The 20702-nt window shown below is 39.7% G+C and overlaps 1 protein-coding gene across 6 annotated transcripts in view; it reads right to left on the bottom strand.

Annotated features, from left to right (window-relative positions):
• CAMK4 (calcium/calmodulin dependent protein kinase IV) overlaps positions 1-20702 on the bottom strand; it is a 291887-nt gene that overhangs the window by 45525 nt on the left and 225660 nt on the right. For all 6 annotated transcript variants that reach the window (XM_073344679.1, XM_073344680.1, XM_073344683.1 and 3 more), the window contains one exon: positions 1062-1152. In XM_073344679.1, the coding sequence (XP_073200780.1) occupies positions 1062-1152 (91 nt within the window). The remainder of the gene's footprint in view (positions 1-1061; positions 1153-20702) is intronic.

Here is a 20702-nt window from a genome sequence, read left to right as displayed (position 1 = left end):
GGAGGAGCCCCCACTTGCTCTGACCCAGGGTCCCACAGAACCCTAATCTGCCTCTGCCTGCCTGGGACTCTGAGAACATATTTGGTTTTCTAGCCCATGCGGAAGCCTATGTCACTGCATCTTCACTTTTGGGAAGAGATGTCTCCTTATAAAAGAGAGGGCTCAGAAATCCTTTTTCTTTTCTTTACAATATGTACAAGTCAGATCTCTTTCAGTTATCACATCAGCAATGCCACAGCCTACATGGCTCATCAATTAGCATTCTGCTACTTTCTCCTTTATCATAGTATGCCACTGGCCTGCCATAAACTGGCACACAAACTGTAGATTCCCAACATAGAAGTGGTGAATATTCATATCTCAGAGGCTTAGGGTCTGACTTTCAAAGGTGCTGAGCACCCAGAGCTCCTACTGACTCCAGCTGCAGTTGCAAGTGCTCGGCGCTGCTGAAAATCAGGCCCTCAGTGAATGCCCTCTACGCCCTGGTTTGTGACAAACTCTGCCAATTCAGGTCAGCTTGTAGCTTATCTGGTTTCTTCCCACCCTTTTTCATACTGCCACCTATGCCTGGAATAACTTCTCTAATCTGTGCCATACAACCTATCTCTCCTCCTTCAAGTTCCTCAAAACTCACTCCTTTTGGCTTGCTTTCATCGCTTACCTCCACCTTTGCACTCTCATTCATATTTGTCCCAAAATTGTAATATATTGTCTAACAAAAAAGGAACTAACAAGTGGTGTATGTAGCTAGAGTCTGATCTCATAATCTTTCCCTGCTGTGATCTTCACCCTCCCAAATCCCATTCTTCCTGTGTTTGTCATCTCTTGAGGTATTTCGCCTAATTTAGGCTGTAAACTCCTCAGGGCAGGGATCTGTCTTTTATTTATTTTTGAAGGACAGTGCACAGCTGTGCTGCTGTATAAAGAATGGACCTGTTCATCTGGATATCATTGCTAAAATAGAATACAATAATGGGGAGAAGAGAGGAGACACATGTGAAACACACAAAATAATACCAGTACAAGGGAAGGACGGGACGTGTATAGGGAGTGCTGCTCACCTATTTTTAATGGTGCATCTGGCGCTGGTGTTGCATACAGGAGATTCTCTGGCTTCAGATCACGGTGAACAATCCCATTTGCATGCAGGTACTAGAAGGGAAAAATCAAAGTGTCTAAGTCATAGTACGAAAGAAGCTTTTTCCTAATCCTCTATAGTTACAGTCTACTGACTAATATTTCATGACAAGAGACAACCCAATTAACCAGATTTGAAAAAATTGTTTACAAAACTTCTCAGCATGAGACACTTGAATACAGTTTGTCATCTGAACAAGAAACTGAAAACTAAAACAGAGAGAGCATCAGCTCTCATGGTTGAGAAGGAAAACCATCCCTGAGGGGCTTATTGACCATTTAAAATACAATGGTAACATCTCTAGGGGTTAATGTTAAGATAATAGATGCTGAGATATTGAAATCTGAAGCATCAGAAAAGCATTAGGCAGCTTTGTACGTTAAATCATTCTAAGAGGTCAGAACTTGGTCACCCAACTACTGAACCACACATAAACTTTGATGAGAACAAGCATAGTGGAGAACTTAGCATGTGCAGTGCTTTAAAAATAAAATCTTTACTTTCTACAGCAGACGGATGGATTATAATACTCCACAGGCCTGAAGCCTTGGTTTCACATGCTCATGGCTTTCTCAAAAGCTGTCATGGTTTTGGGTTGAAAATGTCAAGGCTTCATCTTATCCCATTTTTCTGAGTGGAAAATTTGGGCAAAATCAGTTCAGCTCTTTTTTAGTTGTCCGAGTGTGGAATCATAGATCTCTTGTTACAAGTTAGTAACAAATTTTATTTCTATTGATGAAAAAAAAAAAAGCCTCTGTCTTCTTCAGCACAAAGACACTGGGCAGCCAGATTCACACCTTCAGGAAGGAGGCCACTAGCTTCCTCTCTTCCAGAGCTACTTTGCTCCAAGCAGCTCTGCTCTTTAAGGTTCTGCAACGCATGTAGTTGCCTTCCTTCCCTCCTTATGATCTGGGCCAACTGTCACATACAGATTGAGTTCCTGGCATACAACCAGTACACCCAGGGCCTTCTGAGCTTATGCCCTGATTGCAAAATCAGTCCCTTACTTGGTAAATACCCTGGGCCTGACTGTCCTCTTGTTTACACCATTTTTTTGGGGGGGAAAGGGGGGCCGGGTTTGGTTTTTTTTTTTACTAGTGAAACTCCAGTAACTTCAACCAGGGTAAGTGAAAGGAGCATCTAAGCCCCAATATTTTCAATATGTAGTACAATGGTTATTTGTACTTGTAGGCTACTTGATAGTTACACTCAGGCCTTGTCTACATGTGAAAATTGTACCAATTTAACTAACTTTGTTTTGAAACTGATTTCGTTAAATCGGTGCAGTCACCTTATGTGCACACTCATTTCAGTTTAAGGCGATAGTGATTTGGCTTCAGTTGATTCCTCACTGATTTAGTTTAATCAGTACAATTTTTTTGTAGAAACAATGCCTTGGTACTGTAGGTCCAAAGTTAATTATCATGAAAGCTGTGCTTTGAATTAAAAGACAGAAACAATTATATACACACTGTAATTACCATGCACAGCAAACACCCTGCCCCTACCTTCTATTTACTAACTATGACATTTAATGGTCAACAGTTACCATGAAAATAAAGAGACCAGGGGGAGGATCATGGTCCAGTGGATAAGTCACAAGCCTGGTCTGTTTCAGGCTCTCCCAGGAACTCACTTTGTGACCTTGGACTCCATGATTCACCTCAGTTTCCTCATCTCTAAAACAGGGATGATATTTGTGTAATAGGGTTTTAGGTCTGTGAATGAAAACTGCTGAGAGTATATGGTACTATATGATAGTTTATAATTACATTTGCTCTCTATAAGACAAAGAGATATTCAGCTATTAACCAAATAGTCTTGCTTGCACTTTCTTCTAATTTTCAGTAAATGGTTCTAGAATGTAAAAGACGGTTGTTCACTGTTTGCAGCTTCATTAATCTGTGTTACCACCATAAACTGTTAAGTAGAAAATTTGTATTTACCTCACAGCATTGTATTTCCATAGCAACATTACTTTGATATATTCAGATTCAGTAAAGTCCTGTAGCATCTGTGTACTAAAGTACGTGATTTACTTGTCAAGTAACAGTAATTAGTCTCTTCAGAGGTGCGTTACAATAAACAAGAACAGGATGAATTACTAATGTAACAATTGAAAAGGAGAAACACAAAAAGAACAATGCAAGATCATGAAAAGGGCATAATTTCAGTGAAAAGGTCTTTTTGAGCATACATATGGATTTACACTGTATTGAAATTATGCTGATAATCATTCTTACAAACGAAAGTCAGACAAAACTTAATCTACTAGCATTTAAGGTGAGTGGGTAGAAGGGAATTTGAAATGAGTTGTTTGTGGTTTAAAAAACTCCCAATCCACAAGTGTGAGAGTGCAGATCAGGTATTTTGCACCCAGCTAACCACTTTCATGAGCAAATGTGGGCTGTGTGTGGAAACCAGTGGGCCTGGCAGACTTTTGTAGGTTCGTAAAAAGTTTGATCTTTAGGATATGTCTACGCTGCAATTAAAAACCCGGGGTGACCTGTGCCAGCTGACTTGGCTAAGGGGCTGTTTAATTGCCATGCAGACATTCGGGCTTGGGTTGCAGCCACAACTCTAGGACCCTGCAAGATGGGAGGGTCCCAGACCTCCGGAGCCCAGAAGTCTATGCTACAATTAAACAGCCATGCAGTCTGAGCCCCATGAGCCTGAGTCAGCTGGCACTGGCCAGCCACGGGTGTCTAATCGCAGTGTAGACATACCTTGAATGTTTCATTCAGAAACTTTTAGAACTGGGCAATCTGGAATCAGCCCTGTTTGGGGGAATACTACAGGGCACTGTCTAATTCAAGTTTTATTTGACTTGGTATAACAATCTAAATACAAATTATTTACTGAGTATTTTTGTTTTGTCTAGTCATATCCAAACAACTCCCCGTTGCAGTGCTTGCAACTCTACATTGCATCATTGTTACAGTGACCAGACTTTCGGCGGGAAAGCTGGGACACCTGACATGAGCAGGGAGGTGGGTGTGCAAAGGATGACTTTGTGGCGTTTCGAGGTTTCATGCATAGTATGGTGAGAGAGAAGAATGAGCCCTCCCTGCCTCCCCAGCTCTTTTCTCAGTCAAGCAATCTTCCTCTTTCCCTGCTACCTGATGGACTTGACTGAAGGGGAGGTGATGGCTTGGCTTGATGAGATTTGTATGAAAGAGAGGTCACTGGAAGGCCTCAGGGAAGAGGTAAAGTAAGATATCAACATGCGTCAGACCTAGAGGTTCTTCATGTACGTGCTCAGTCAATTTCACCAGTTCAAGTGGCCAGTAACACTTTCAGTTGGGCCAGGGGGGTTCAGTTTGCAGGGGGTTACAACACTTGAAAAATGCACCATTTTAAAAACCAAACATTTACAACAGAGCCTATGAATGGGGACATTCCTGCTTATTAGGAACACAGTCACCCAAATAGTACACAAGAACCAGAAAGAAAAGCAAACAAAAAAACACAGAGAAATTAACTAGAAACAAAAGTGACTATTTTAATTGTCTAAGCTGATTGAAATGCACATAAATGCATAAATGGTGAAAATAATATATTCATGTGATGGGGTACACTACCAACCCCACACTGAAAGGGTTAATGAGACTCTGTGGGCACAATCAGCCAAACCCTACTACCCCTGTAGTCAGTGTTGAACCTGAAGAGAGGAGGCCTGGCTCAGTCTCCACACAGAATAATGACCACAAAGAGTTGTTTATTTTTGTAAAGCCATTGGGCAGGGACTGTCTTCCTATGCCTGTACAATGCCCAGCACACCTAAGCACTACTGAATAAAAAAAAAATCATATTGATGATGATAAATAGTCTTTGCCCATTGGATCAACCCTGGGGGAGCAGAATCCTCTTCTTTAGCAGGTGAAGAAGCACTAGTGCAACTACTCAGTGGCCACCTTAATTGCCTGTCAGCTGTGGAAACATCAGTTGTGACATACCTTTCCCCTCCAAATAAAGGAATTTTAGCCATGAGTCTACATAGCTTTCACCCATTGGCTTTGCTCTGTCTACTCTCCCAGCCCTGTCCTGCTCCCAGCCCTTATGTGCACTGCTACAGAATGTACTGCCTCAGAGAACTAGTCTGTGGCGCACAGGGCAGTCCCTTGCATTGCCTCTTCAAAGTCTATCTACCCCCCACATAACAGAACGGCACTTGTTCGCTAGCCCAAGTGCGGTTGGATTTACCCCACGGGGTGTTGAGCAAACTTCAGGAACCCAGGAGGGTACTGCAGTATAAATTTGATATAATCTCAGAAGATCTGGGGTAAATATATTTTAGGATTCAGAGTGTCAAATGGATTATTGTTGGTTGTTAAACTCTGATATGCTCAGCACTGTACAAGACAAAAATAAAGTCAGACCCTTACCCCGTCTACTCTATATAATGCAGATAGGCTTTCTCCTAGTTTTTAATTCATGCAACACATAGTACCAACTTATGATTGGCACATGCCCATGTCTCCTTAAAGGTGACATGAAAAGAAAATACCATTGATTTTCTGCCCCACTCCCCATTTTTTTGCTTCTTTATGAGACCTGACAGCTTCTTTTATACCTCAAAAATTCAAGTCTCATCTAGCCTGAAAGATCTGATGACTAGATGACTAGTGAAATTATGACAACATCACAAGAATCATGAGTCTGAAAGATGAGGAACTGTTAAGAGCAAGGAAACTCTGGTTTTGCTTATTTATATTGGCACCTAATTCACTTTAATGTCTAACAAACAATGTAGAGAAAGAATGTTTTGGTTGAACACTCAATACTCCTGCACCTACAGTTGGTGACAACTCCCAGTAGGCATTGATTTAGCTGTGGGAAGAAGTGGGTGACACTGGGCTTCAATGTAAGCTTTTATATGATGCTATGTGCCAATGCTTCAGAGTATTTTTGTATAGAATATATATATAGTCTTGTAATACCTGTCTGCCACTTTAGTGAGTATTTAATTCACTCAGAGAAGTTAAAAGGGAGAAGTTTTTATAGCCTCTATTTCTGCTATTTTGCTACAGAATATTTTTAGGACTTTCACATGGAAGCTATTACTATATCAAGGCTGCAGGATACAGGAGAGTGGAACAAAAACCATGGGTTCCAGTTCAGCATTGGCTCTCCATAGCTAAAAATGCTACTAAAGCTCTGAATTCTCTTTAAAAAATGAAAAGAATGTTCTTTTTCTCTGATTTCAGGGATGTCTAGACTTGTAATTAAGCTTTTTCTATGGCTCTAACAAAAGTGTGTCATTGTGTAATGAAAGTCACAGCATCGTAATTTAGTTTAATTACAGCTACATGATATTTGATGGGCATATGGGTAATTGATAATGCCCCTGGAACAGCTAGGAGAAAGTATAAAGAACCTTTTAAAGAACCTTACAGGACCAAGGAGGCCCATTCATTAAGTGAAAAAGATTCTTCTTTTCTATTCCCTTTTCTGTTGGTAATATTATTCTGATTGTTTTTTATGTAAACAGGCGATGTCTCTAAAATGGCAGAACAAGATTCCAGTTAATTCTGCTTAAAACACCATGCTGCACAAATCACACTATATAGAGAAAGACAAGCCTTTATCTTTCAAAATGCACTCCCTGGATTACATACTTCCATACTGACCTAGACTTCAAAAACCTTTTCAAGTAGTGAACAGAAGAATACTGTGTGCTCAATAATTAAGATTTCAGGGAATGAGGAGGAACAGAAAATTTCATGGCTAGAGAGTGGCTCTCTAAAATCAAACTGCATATGAGATGACTTATTATTTGTATAGTAACACAGTAATAATAAACACTTTGCTGTCTGATATGTGGGCAAGATTTTTGACATGAAAATCTTACAATGTTTTATCCTTGGGCAAATTACTTAATCTCTCTGCACCTCGCTCTCCCCATCCATAAAATAGGAGTGATGATTACTTTTGTAAAATGTTTTTATTTCTATGGATGAACTGCAATAAGTGTACAATGCTATATAATTTATCATTACATTTGTACTTCCCCCATTGAAGTCAATGCAAAACTCTCATTGTTTCAATGGAATCAGGGGCTTTATGTCCCTTTTAAAAATGGAAGTAATATGTTAAATATAAAAGATTTGGTCCTGGGATCCTTGTGTGAATCAGACTGCAGATAACTTGGAAGGCAGGATTGGGCCCAAAATTGCGTAATGTCTAATCTTTGGAAAACAAGATAATCTAACATATATTGATTGTAGAAAAAAGCGTATATTGGATTGTTTTACTGATCATATTAAGAATGATTTATTTAGGTGTATAACATCTACTTGATGAAACATCTTAGCAGTTTTATTCTTTCTGAATTAGGAAAAATAAATGAAATGCTATATATGAGTGAATTATCTCAGAAATAGAAAAGTTGTTGTACAAGATGTTGGCACAGTTTTTGAGAATTCTCACTTATTTTCTTTCTCCAGTGTGGAGAGGTAACTAACTGTGTGATAGTTACAAAGGCAGGCCTACATTCTGCTATAAGTTACTGATTCAACTCCACCAGAGTCAATGAGGTTGCAGAAGTATAACTGACAAATAATGCATTGTCAAATTGCACATGCACACCATAACTTTCACTATTTTATTATTCCCCTTTAACAGTGCATGTTGTCTCTAGGACCTGGCAACCAGAAGGCTCTTTTTATCACTGCAAGTAATAAAAGCAACACTGAACTGTTATGGGCTTAATTTAGCACATTTTGGAATTTTGCATGTGGTTAAAATTCACATGGTTATTTAGGAAGCTAGCATGTTAATTAAACCTTATAGTACATTCTTGGCACAAATCACTCTCGTTCACTTCCATGGGAATCTGGGGTTCATAAGAATTTAGGATCAGGACCTTAGTCTCTTTGTTGTTCAACAGACCCAAAAATTTCCAGAAAATTTGTTAGTTTAGTGAAACCAATTTAATTGAATTTTAATCAGGTGAGCAAAGCATACTTTCCTTCATGTTTTTAGAACTATGCATTATGTACAGCCAGTTTAATTTATTAAAATGGTGAATCTGAGTACTATAAAAAAGTGTGAAGAAACGCAACAATATGGCTCACAAATCAAAAGCTATGCTTATTTTCTGTTTGTTTCCACCACATTTCACACCTTTAAATAACTCTCACTGGAAATTCTAAATCAAACAACTTGATTTATCCACTACAAGAAATTTAGACTGTAACCTCCACAATTATTTTCTTTTAAATGAAGAATACACTCATTTTACCCTTAAATGATAACCACAAACAACACTTTCATCAATCATATTTAAAGCTCTGTTCTAGAATTATGTTTTTCTTTAACAATGGCTGTGAAATCTAGACCAGCTAATATCCAAAACTAACTGGAATTTTTTGGCATTACTGGAATGTAAAACAGAAGTCAGAGTAGCAGCCATGTTAGTCTGTTACTGCAAAAAGAAAAGGAGTACTAAGGTGCCACAAGTACTCCTTTTCTTAAAACAGAAGTGTTATCCTGCTCTTGAATCAGACATGACATTATCCTAAAGGATGAAATGCAAAGTTCTACTACAGTATTTAATCATGGTGTGACACACACAAGTGCTGGTAAGAGACTTCCCTAATCCCAGCCACCTGTCATGGGTCAGGATTACAAAAGATTAATATCCTTGTGGCACAGAACACGAGTCAGTGGATTGACCCTGTGCCTACTATTATACCTCCTACCGGGCAACATATCCTTAACCAACTCACTTCAGTATTACCAACCTTGGGTGGGGGTAGGGGGGAATACTGTCTGCTAGCATTCTTTCCCATCTCATAACAGATCGTTCCTTTCATGCCATTCCACAATCCGTTCTAGTTTGAATGGATGCACTTTCATAAGAAGAGTGTTTGAAAAGCCGGCGATCATTAGGAAAGAAGATGAATAAGAGAAAAAATGATAAAAAATTATATAAAATAATGAGCTGGAACTTCTGTCCTCCCCATGTCACAGCACAAGAGCAAGGGGACATTCAATGAAATTGAAAGGTGGCACATTCAGCACAAATAAATGAAATACTTTTCCCACACACTGTATAATTAGAATGGAACTCATTGTCAAGAATGTCACTGAGGGCAAGAATTTTATAAGATTCAAAGAGGGGTAGGATGCTTATATGGATAACAAGAATAGCCAGAGTTATAACAGTTAATGCAAACAAAGAGTTTTTGAAGGCATAAAATCATGGCCGGCCCCAGGTGTTTTGCCAGAGTGGTAAATGTTTTCAGCGATCCAGCTGCCCCTGGAGTGGCTGAGCAAACAACCAACCAGCCAATCAGATTGGCAGAGTGGCACAGCAATGTAGTGCCCCCTGTAACTTGGTGCCCAGCACTACTGCCCTCCTCACCTACCCCTAAACCCCTTCTGTATAAAATCCTTGTGTTTCAGGGTTTAAGTCAATCTCTAACTATTGAAGATAAGGACAAGACTTCCTGGGAGGCAGATTATCCCACTGTGGGCTTCTTAAATCTTCTAAATACTGACTTTCTTCTACCTACTGTGGGTTTCTTGCATCTTCCTCTGAAGCATCTAGAGCTGGTCACTGTTGAAACCAGCATACTGGACTAAATGGACCATGGTTCTGATAAAGTCTGGCAATTCCTGTATTCTTTGTGTTGTGTTATTTGTGTAAACCATTTTAGTATTCGGTAAAATAGCAAAGAATTCACAGACTTCATTCTCCTAAAATGGTCCAGAGTACCTTACTGAGGCAAAATGCCAGCTGAATTCAGGATTAGAATATAAGGAATAATACTTAAATCTAACCCTAGTTTGCTCTGGGGCAAGTTAAAGCAGCCCCAGAGATTGCAAGGCTGCCTATGGGCCACTCTATCTTCTGCCTCCAGCATGCCTCTACATGAGATGCTGTGGAGTAGGGTGGCCTAGGGACTGCCTACATTGGTCCTGCACCATCCCTTTTCTGGGTGAATTCCCCCGTGAGGTCATTCTATACCCTTTACACTGCTGGAGTAATATAAAGGGGCAACACACCAGAAGAGGTATTCTGTCTCCAATTTTGGAAAATTTAATTTGGCAGGTGACATTTTCTGAAAATTATGAATGCCTAAAATAATCAAAATTAAACAGGGACTTAAAATAAAAACATTCAGGCAGCATTGCCTATAGTTGTCCCTAGCACTCCACTTATAACACTATACAAAGCGCGACCATGCCAATACGACTACAGCGCATATAGCAAATTCTCTAGGGGTGTGTGTGCGTGTATGATAGAATGCACTTCTTGCCACATAATGCCCAAGTGGGCTTTGTGCAGGGAACTAAATAGTTGTGGGGCATGGAATTTACCTCTCAAACCATGACTAAAGCCACAGAGCTGCAGCTGCTACTGGCTAGAAAAGAACTTGCTAGGTGGTGTTACCAGTCACTGGTCTGCAAAGTGCTGATTTAGCAGCCTCTCCCAAGACCCATCCACAAGAGCCACTCAGCACCGGCCTAGTTAGAGTTGACAAAGAGTCCCTCTTAACATTCCACACCCCATACAGACACTATCTGAACTTTCTCCTCCTGCAGGCCTGCATCTGGGCTTAATTCTTGCAGAGGCAATGGTTCAGGCCCTCTACACTGGGAGCAATTTCACTCATATCACTTTTCATCCACGGTGTACTACTGCAATGCACTGCAGTTTTGTGGTTTTACATAATTAAAAAATGACGGCTATATATTATAGTGCTGGAAAGCATGTCAATGTGGGAGAAATCAACAGTGAAAATCCTGACATTAGATGCAATAGGTAATGCTGCATAATTGTAGTGGGTTGATAAATGGCTTGGAGCTGGACCCAAACAGCAGTTAAAAATGAATGTTGTAGGGCTGCGGTAGGTTTTCCTCTATACAAAGAGGAATTCTCAAAGGCCTAAGAGACAGTAACTCCTGAGTTCTAACTGTGCTTCTGACATTGAGTAACTCTGTGGCTTTGGGTAAGTCTCACTTCTCTGATTTTGTTTCCTCATATGTAATGACACTTGCATCCTCAATGTGCTGTTGTGAGGCTTAATTTGTGTTTGCACGGCAAGAAACACTATCTATCTGCTAAGCTTTAGCATCATTTAAACCCATATAAAACCAGGGCGCCTAGCCAAACAAATCAAATAATATAATGGAGCAAAAGTTATTAATTAACGTACAGACACCCAAAATATTTGAAATGCATTAGAAATATAACTATCTTAAGAACAGAGTAGAGGAGTTACCTGTTTGAGGAATGATTATATTCAGTGTCAGTAAGCTAAACTTCAGAAATGAATGAGTTCTGTTAATTGAGTTTATCCTTGTAAATTCATACAATTACACTAAATCTACAAAAAATTGAGGCCAAATTCTGCCAAATCCAAGACTATTTCCATTTAAGTCAATGATGTAAATTTCGAAGTACTGACTACCCTGTATTTGTTTGCCTGCATATTATGGTCCTGATCCAAAGCCAACTGAAGTCAATGATTGATAGTCTTTCTGCTGACTACAATGGGTTTGGATCAAGCCATATATAACCTACATGGGAGTCATTAATGACTTCTTGCATTGAGGTTTAGACTTGGGCCAAAAGAGGAATCTTCTTGTAAACCTAGAGGAAATTACCTTCAATTAACACATATGGCCCAAACTTCTAAATTATGTTGCAAATGCTAGAACTATCTTCAGATTCTCATGTCAGAGACCAACACTCTCCCTGTCCCAAGAAAACAGAGGCAGTAATAGTGCCTCCAAGAAATTTAGCCTCAAGTATAGAAATTTGGATGTTTTCTACATTCCATGTAGAAATATAATTACAGAATGGTAGGAATAACAGGATCTTTAATTCCTACAGTGCCTTTTATTTCGTATTGAAAGATGTAGCGTGTTCTTCATTTGATGGTAAAGTAGGGTTGAAGAATAAGGGCTAGAGCCTCAATCCTTCTCAGTCCCTCTGGGACTTAGAGTTGCTGACAAATTCTAGATCAGTAGCTCCTGGCCATCCAGGTGACGGGAGCAGCTTCTTGGGAGTCATTATTTGCTGGTACAACTTAGAGCAGGCCTAGTGCTCCTGTAACTAGTGCCTGAGGCTGGTTCAGGGCCCAGCAACCTCCAGTATTAGGATAACAGAAAGCTGATGGAAAGCCATCTACGGCCTCCTGACCCCAACTGCATAGAGGACAGTTCTGGAATACATGGGGATCTGACCCTCAGTGTTTGCCAAATCATCAAGTGTTACACCAAGCAACCAATGGAGGCAGAGCTGGTTGATCTAAAACAGTAAATTTTAACTTTCTTGTAGTAAAATCCTTTTAATTTTTTTATTTTTCTTAATCTAAGCCATACTCAGCATCTTAAAGATTTTTATATTTTTCTTTCACTTTTCTAAAAGAGGTTTTTACACTGAAAAGATATACTTATACTGTATGTTCTGATAAGCCTACATATGCTTGAGTATATATGTCAAGGTCTATACTTGTATGATTAGGAGAATAAGGCAGTGTTGTTCTGTACATACAGACACCTGAAAATAAGAAGAGAAAAACTGTTTGTCCTCAGTATAGTTGCAATGTGCTGCTAATTCTACAACTAGAGTAGTTCCATGATCACAGCTGTACAAAGAACATGTCCAAATATAATGATCAAGTATGTGTTTTAGGATGTCAAATGATTTTAAACTATTTTCACGGTGAAGCTTCAGGGTATTGAGCCTATGCAGTATGATTACATTTTTTTTTGTCCATCTGTAAAATCTTCCTGTACTATACATATAACAAAGTCTATTATTTTAACACATGGTTGTACCTAATGAATATTTATATTCAGGATTTAAATTCTCATTTATGCATAAACAATGTGCAGATGTTTTGTGCTGCTTGTCTTGAATTCCGAAGTCTGGTCTGCATATAATTGTATCACCTTCTAAGACCAGTATTGATCTTGCAGAAATAACTTAAGGAAGAAAGGTCTGGATCATATTATATATTTTTAAATACTTTAATTTTTTTAACATTTCTTTTGTATGCTTGTTAAAGACTTATTCTATTCTTAAATGCCTCAAATACAGCTATAAATGACATAGCCTGAAAAGTCAAGGCTGACAGAAGTGCTGCAATTTCTTTTTTTCCTCTGTGGGTGTAAACTTATTCCTTGCCACACAAATCCCCATAGCTGCTCTAAATTGCACCAGATTTTAACAGGCTTCAGGGACAACAGACCTCGATTAGCTGGAGTGCAGCAAATTCTGGCTCCATTCCCCCTTTCCCTAGCACATCCATATGCTGGAGGCTGCAAAGCAGACAGACAATGTAGCTGTTCTGACAGCTCTATGGTACTCAAGGAATGCCGTACGAAGGGGTATTTTGTGGGGGCTGGTTCCACAGGCCATATGGACCCTTTGTACCTTTGGAGTCGTATAAAGGGGCTTCAGGAGTAAAAAAGTATCTAGCACTTGGTCTACCCACGGCTTCTATGCACCCTCTTCTCCTGGAAGAAATAATCTGTTTGGACAGTTATTTAGGACCTTAATGCCAGCTAAAATGAGACACAGAATAGACTCCCATTCTGGGGAAACAATCAAAGCCAGAATCTGGCTCCAAATGATTACGTGAAAAAAACCCACATTTTACCATTACAGTCTATAATATGAACTATTGTAAAGGAAAATAATCAGAACATAAAAATAGTATGTGGCCAAAAAAATGTATTAGAATGAGTTAAGAAATGCCAGTCCCCTGGAACGAAGGGGAGGGCAGAAAGCAGAAGCTGCAGGTATTGTATTATAAATGTGGTCTCCTGCTGTGAAAAAGATCTCAAATGATGTATGGATAAAATTATGTTTTCTGGGAGTGAATACTAGGTGATTTGTGCAGGCTTCTGAATGCAGAAGAACAATTCAAATCACACCAAGTGGTAGAAAATGTGAGCCTTATTAACGTCTCCAGTTCCCCTCCAAACCCTGGATGTCTAAATGCTGTAAGGTTAGAATTCTAAAAGAGTAAGTGATGAATGGAATATGAAATATAGCCAAGTGAAATACTGAATTTTAAACTTGGATTTTCCCTAAAGCTGTCACTATATCAAATTTTATAAAATGAAGACATTCTTTTTTCTCTGTAGGATTAGCAACATATAAACATAGCATAACTAATTTTTTTAATGAAGTCCTCCTTCTATGCTAAGTGCTGTAGCCCTGAGCTTTAAGCAGCACTACTAATTTTTTAAAAATTGCTACACTATTCATTTCTAGTGTTCAGAAGGCCTCAAGATACATTGTCCCTTTGCTGGAATCTGATTTAAGGCACTAGATTACTTGCACCATAATCCATTTGACCCAGAACTTTAGCCTTTCAGTGAAGAGTTTCCAGAGTCATGCTTTTACACTTTCCTGATTTCCACATGTTTCTCTTCATTTAATTGCAGGACATTAATTATTATGGCTCGAATTTTTAAAGGGAGCCTAAGAGTTACGTGCTGATTTTCATTGACATTTAATGGGATTTGGGTGCCTATCTCCATAGGCTCCTTTTAAAGAATCAGAATCCCTGTTTATAACCTTAAGAACAATCTTATACTAACTTTTGCAGGGAACTACAGCACTTTGTTAGTTAATATACCTTTAATATTAACATTTACTTATTTTGCAGAGTCAAAAGCAAAATCCTTAATATTTGACTTCTGTACAATGATAAGTAAGAAAGTATTTCAGCCTTTTCCAAATCTGTTACCTCTCAGGGCTATTTTTTGCAGGAGGGAAATGATAATTTTGTGACAAATTAATACACTCTGCAACTGTTCTTCTGGCAGCGATAACAGGTAGCTTCAGAACATGCTGTTATCTCCCGTGTCTTTTCAAGATTCTGTAGTCAAGGGACTACAGCCAGGGAATCTGACACTTGAAACAAGCTCAGGTGTAAGTGGTGAGACTTATGGTACATAACTGTGTATAATGATAAGCGGTGAGAGGCAAGTCAGTACTGAATGCACTGGAAGTAAGAGCATTCCCACTGATTTCAGCGGGAACAGGACATGACTGCTAGTTTGAGTCACTTTATTTAAGTACTGCCATGATTAAAATATCTTACCGGTCATGAATAATACACAGACAACTTTGTAATGGCAAGATATTAGGTTATCTTTATAAGGTCACTTTAGATGTGATAAGTAATGCCAGACAATCCATCAGTCACATGTTGCCAATGCACCATGAGGGCTGAAAATCTATTGAAGGAACATAGGAGATAGGACTGGAAGGGGCCTGCTGAATCATCAAACCCAGTTCCCTGCTATCACAGGTAACTCTGTCATGTACTCTAAATCTCTCCATTTTGGGGGACAGAAATTAGGATTGGGTTTTTAGGCAAAAGGCTTGAAAGTATGTAGAGTGTGGTCTTCCCTGATTGTTTGAGGGTTAGTGGGAAATATATGAGCTTAACCCCTTACTGAAGAGTTTAACACTCTAATGAAAGGAGTGGTGGTATTATATCTTTAACAAAAGCATTTTACTCAAAATATTAAACTAAACACAAAGGGTGAAATCCTGGCTCCACTGAAATCAATGGCTAAGCTCCAGGATTTCACGAAAGAGTTTTAAACAGTCTGATTACAGGTCCCTTCTACTCCTCATAGCTCAGCTTTTACTGTCTTGCTTATTGTGATGTCATTTACACCACCTGTCCGGTCAGAGACTTTTCTGATCTGGGCAGAACTGGGAAAAGCAAATAAACAAAAAACTCAAATCCTTCTCAAGACCTTCTTTATACATCACACACAAGCCAAAAAGCCAATTTTTTCCTCTGCAGATCATATTAAAACAGAACAGAGAAACTATTACCAGTCTAAAGAGTACTAATGGGACAAAAATCAATACTAGCTTGAAAAGTTTTAAGGAACTGGAGTATTTTTCCTTAATATCATTGAGAAAACACTCTGCCATCTCCTCCTTTTTATTCTATTATATGATTCTACAACTACATAAAACGTAAAGCGATTAACTCTATAAATATGAAAACTGATGTTAAAAAAAAGAAATACCCATGAACAGTTTAGCCAGAGAACAAAAAGCTTGGCAACTTCAGAAGTTGCAATCATGCAATCCTATGAGGCAACCATGTAGGCTTATTAAATTAGTGAATTAGGGCAAAATTATCCTGCACAATGCGCAGCTCTCAGAGCCAGAATATACAACTAAGATCCACAAGGTTTTAGGTTTACTGCTTTTAGTTTGTCGTGAATTTATTTAAGTGGCTGATACTGAAGATCATTTGACGTATTTGTTAAACAAAGAAAAACAGTGAGGCGACAGTTGAATGAATTAATTCTTGGAGCAACTTGGCAGAATTTCATCTTGCTACCTCCTGGAATTTTCTTGGCCTACGTTGAAAGTAATTGGTTTTCCAAGCACTGACATGCTCTTTATCTGCTTTAATGTTGATAAATATTTAAACAGCAGTGGTTTTATTTACAAACCATTTATGCAAACTTTACCTATGCACTGATTGTACAAACACACCTTATGCATGTGAATGGAGTAAAGAGATACCAGTTTAGAAAACCAGTTCATATCCTACCAGAACAGGGATTTGGTTAGCATCATTCGGTTAGCTTTCCAATTTAACTGTAACCAGTCTTAGAAATAATTAGAAAAAGAAGTACAGTCAAAATGATTATGTTTATCCATGTTGCAAATATATTAAAAAAAATATTTGAACTAATATACAAGTGTGTCAGTTAGGGCATTGTTAAAAGATAATATTGGGAATTAAAAAAAACTCGATAGCACTCTTCCAAGCCCCACATACAAAATATACTCTGCTCATCTGAGTGTCACAATTAACAACACTGCTCACTGTAGATGGTGCAGACATTGACAAGAAGAGCATGTGTGCTCTCTGGACTCCATTGGGCTCCTTGAGATTGCCTGGCCATCTGCGGGGCTCTGCTAGGCTCTCTGGGCTTGACTTCTTTATTGGGGTATCTCGCAACCACCACCCACTAGTGGCACCAAAATCTGATGTTGCGCACAATAAATTGTGCAGATCTGCAACCCTCCCTCTTCTTTCTTACATGAGAAATTAAATCATTAACATTATTGACTTTAAAATTATTATCACTGGGCATCTTAATTAACTCCTCACTAAACTGAATGGGGCTGTTCACACTCCTCTGGGCTTGTTTCAAGCTCTCTGCATACTCACATAGATGTCCCTGCATTAGTTAGGGATGGTCTACACTGGGAACTTAGGCCTGGTCTACGCGAAAAAGTTAGGTCGACGTAACTATGTCGCTCAGGGGTGTGAAAAATCCACACCCCTGAGCAATGTGGTTAAGCTGACCTAGCCCCTTTTTCTGAGAGGTGAATAAAATCAAAATTTTAAAATTATTTTAAATTTCTAACAAAAAATAAACTACATATATATTTATTACACATACCAAATTATCAAATGCCTTGTGGATTTTTCTTTTTTTACATTTTATTGTCCAGTTATCAATGGAGGAAAACAATTTGTAGTGTTTTAGGTAAAGTTTAGATTTTAGCAGATTTTATTTTAAACCACCACCTTTTTCCCCCCTACCAGACATCTTTGTAAATATGTTAGGCACCTTTCTCTCTTTACATTTTAGCTCCTCGCAAAACATTAAGCTGCAGCTTTTTATCATTTCTAGGGGTTGTGCTACTTATCAGCCAATAGTTTGGGGATGCCAGACCAGCCACCAGATTCTGCTCGCATTTCCTCTGCTCAGGGACAGACTTTCCCATCAGTAATGGGGTAGGGCCAGGGACCAGAAGGAGAAAGGGAGGGCCAAGGTTTCAGAAGGGGAGGTCAAGGAAGGAACCAGGGGCTGGAAGCTGCCGCTGGATTGCCGCTGCCTCGGAAAGACGAGTGCCGCTTTGACGGCACACGGATTCCCGCCCCTTTCACAGTGCCGCTCCCAGCACCTGCTTGGAATGCTGGTGCCTGAAGCCAGCCCTGGCTGGAAGTGTAAGTGCTAGGGGAGAGACAAAAGGCCAGAAGGGGTGGACTGAGATGGGCAGTGATATCACTGGAACTGACATCTCTGGAAGGGGTAACCTTATCCTTATATATCAATCAGTCTCCATTTAACATTTACTAGGGTGAACATACTGCGAAAGAATTATGTCCATATAGCCAATGCAGCACTATACGTGATGGGTTGGTGAGCAGTGGGAATGACTTTTCTGCCTACTCAGTGCTGGAATGGAAGATTCTCAGATGAGCAATGTCTTTTGTCAGGCAAGAATAGCTCGGGCAGCAAGACTATTAACAAGCACGTCAAAGAGGAATGATTTAAGTGGTTGCTAGCTCAAGTCAAAATCTCCAGGTGTAATGTGGGGTAGTGAGATCTCAGAGCTCTGCGGGGGTGATAAAAAGGAAGTCTTTGCTGAAAACTAGTTCTTTATATCTGGGATGCTGAGAGAGTACTGGCAAACAGACGTTTCCAGAACACTTTTGACAAACACCCAAGACAGCACTATACAATGTAAAGCTGAAGTTCTGGGCAGCCTTGCTTCTTACAACATGATATTTATAATGCTCTGTTATTCTTCAATTTATGTTTTTAGATATATTATTTTTAGCTACTTTGTCCTCTAAGCTCTGTTGTTCTTTTGTCAGATTGTTTCTAATTTATCTTGGCCATTTTCATTTTTTTTTTAACTTGCATTAATTTATCTTTAAGTTTTCTCCTCTGAGTCCTCCAAGACAAAGAGCAAGGATAAGTATTCATTCATTTTCATGAGCCTTTCTAAGCCTTTCCGTTCACTCCCTCCTGTGTGCCATCAAAAAGACCCTGCCTAGCTAAAGCCTGTTCTGTTCTGCCAGCCTTTGCACTGTTCCCATATCCTAGCTAACAAATGCACTATTCCCATACTCCCATGCCTACATATCAGTCCCTCTCCAACCCTGTGTGTGTCTCCTTTCTGGCGGCTTCAGTTTTTCAAAGCCCCCTAGACTGCACAGCTCTCCATGACCAATGCCCATGGCAAGAAGCTATCACTAGTGGAGATGGTCTCATATTGGTGTAACAATGGAATATAGCTCAGTGATGGTGAGGTCTTGTTTCCAATGAGTTTGTAAAATGTCAAAATCTTTCTCGGGGTGGTCTTCAGGGCCTGAATAATACACCTTCCTGTTATTTGTGAACAGTCTGCATAATGCTGCAAAGCCTGTGCGACAATTATTTTAACCACAGGAAGGAGAGAAGTTCAAAAACAAAAACCATTACCACATCTACAGCTCTGGAGAAGTCCAGAACAAAAAGGTGAGCTTGAGACAGAAAAAATATCACCAGGAAGCACCGCTCAAAAAGGGCCCAATCCTGTGAGATGCTGAGCACCTCCTCCAAGGGATGGAGTCAGTGGGGGCTAGATCCTCACCTGGTGTAAGTTGTCAAGGCGCCATTGACTTTAATGGAGATATGATGAGTTACACAAGTATAGGATTTGGCCTTGGGAGTTCAGAATACTTTGTACTTCACAGGATTGGGCCCCCCGTTAACCGAAAAACAAGGAAGAGTCCTAATTCTGTGCAATAGCGCTGTCCTGAGCAACAGAGGAGGGAATGGAGTGGTATAGTCACATATGGGCCAATCTGTTATTAATTTCTACTGCTCTACTTTCACACACACACCAGATCTTTCTCTCTTAATTGTATCATTCCTTTCTTTCATCTATTTTAGAATATATTTATTTTTTCCTAGTAAAGTCATAAAGGAGAAAGAGCAGGGCTCGTATTAGTTAAAAAGAAAGCGTAACCATTCAGCTCCTGTGAGATTGCAAAGGCAGGCATGAGTGTGTTTAGACAAATACAATCTAAACAAAGATTGCACAGTGCCAGACAACTGAATACAGATGCCAAACAAATTAGGAAGAAGTCATGATCAGCACAGCACCAAAGGTAAAGTTCAGCAACACCCCCGAAATACACCAGTGATCAAAACACCTACATCAATCACCAATAAAAAGTCAGTAACCACAACACTGTCATTTCCTAATCTGAATACAAGGGGAGCTCTGGTAACCTCAGGTGCCACTCTGTCTAAGCTATGGAGCTCAGGAGCACACTATGGTGCCGCACTGTACAGTAAATGTTGACAAAAGTTGATTTTTCAATGTACAAAGATAACAGCAGTTCCTATTAAAAGCAGGATAATTTACAGCTTATGCCTGTTCGTATATGATAGTTCCGTATGTGTGCACTGTATGTTCAAATTCAAAAACACATATACACTTTTCTTAGGCTTTCTCTATACTAGACACCACTGGCGGGGGCATGTAGTGGACATGTAGCTACACGCTGCAGTGAAAAGCCTGTGCGTCCACATTGCCTTGTGTAGCTACGGGAGGGAGGGAGGAGGGCGACAGCCGGGAAAAGCATCGCCAGCTCCCTGCTACTGGAGCCTTTCACTGTGATGAGGAAAGGCTCTGGCAACAGGGAGGCAGTTGGGAAAGGCTGAGCTGCTGGAGCATTTCCCTACAGCCAAAGTTTTTCCGGTGGTGGGAGCAAGCTCTGGCAGCAGGGAGATGGCAGAGCCTTTCCCTGCTGCCTTCCCA

Source organism: Lepidochelys kempii, chromosome 5, assembly GCF_965140265.1.
Source record: "Lepidochelys kempii isolate rLepKem1 chromosome 5, rLepKem1.hap2, whole genome shotgun sequence".
Lineage (NCBI taxonomy): Eukaryota > Metazoa > Chordata > Testudines > Cheloniidae > Lepidochelys > Lepidochelys kempii.
The sequence above is the reverse complement of the archived record's forward strand: the minus strand, read 5'-3'. Positions and strand labels throughout refer to the sequence as shown.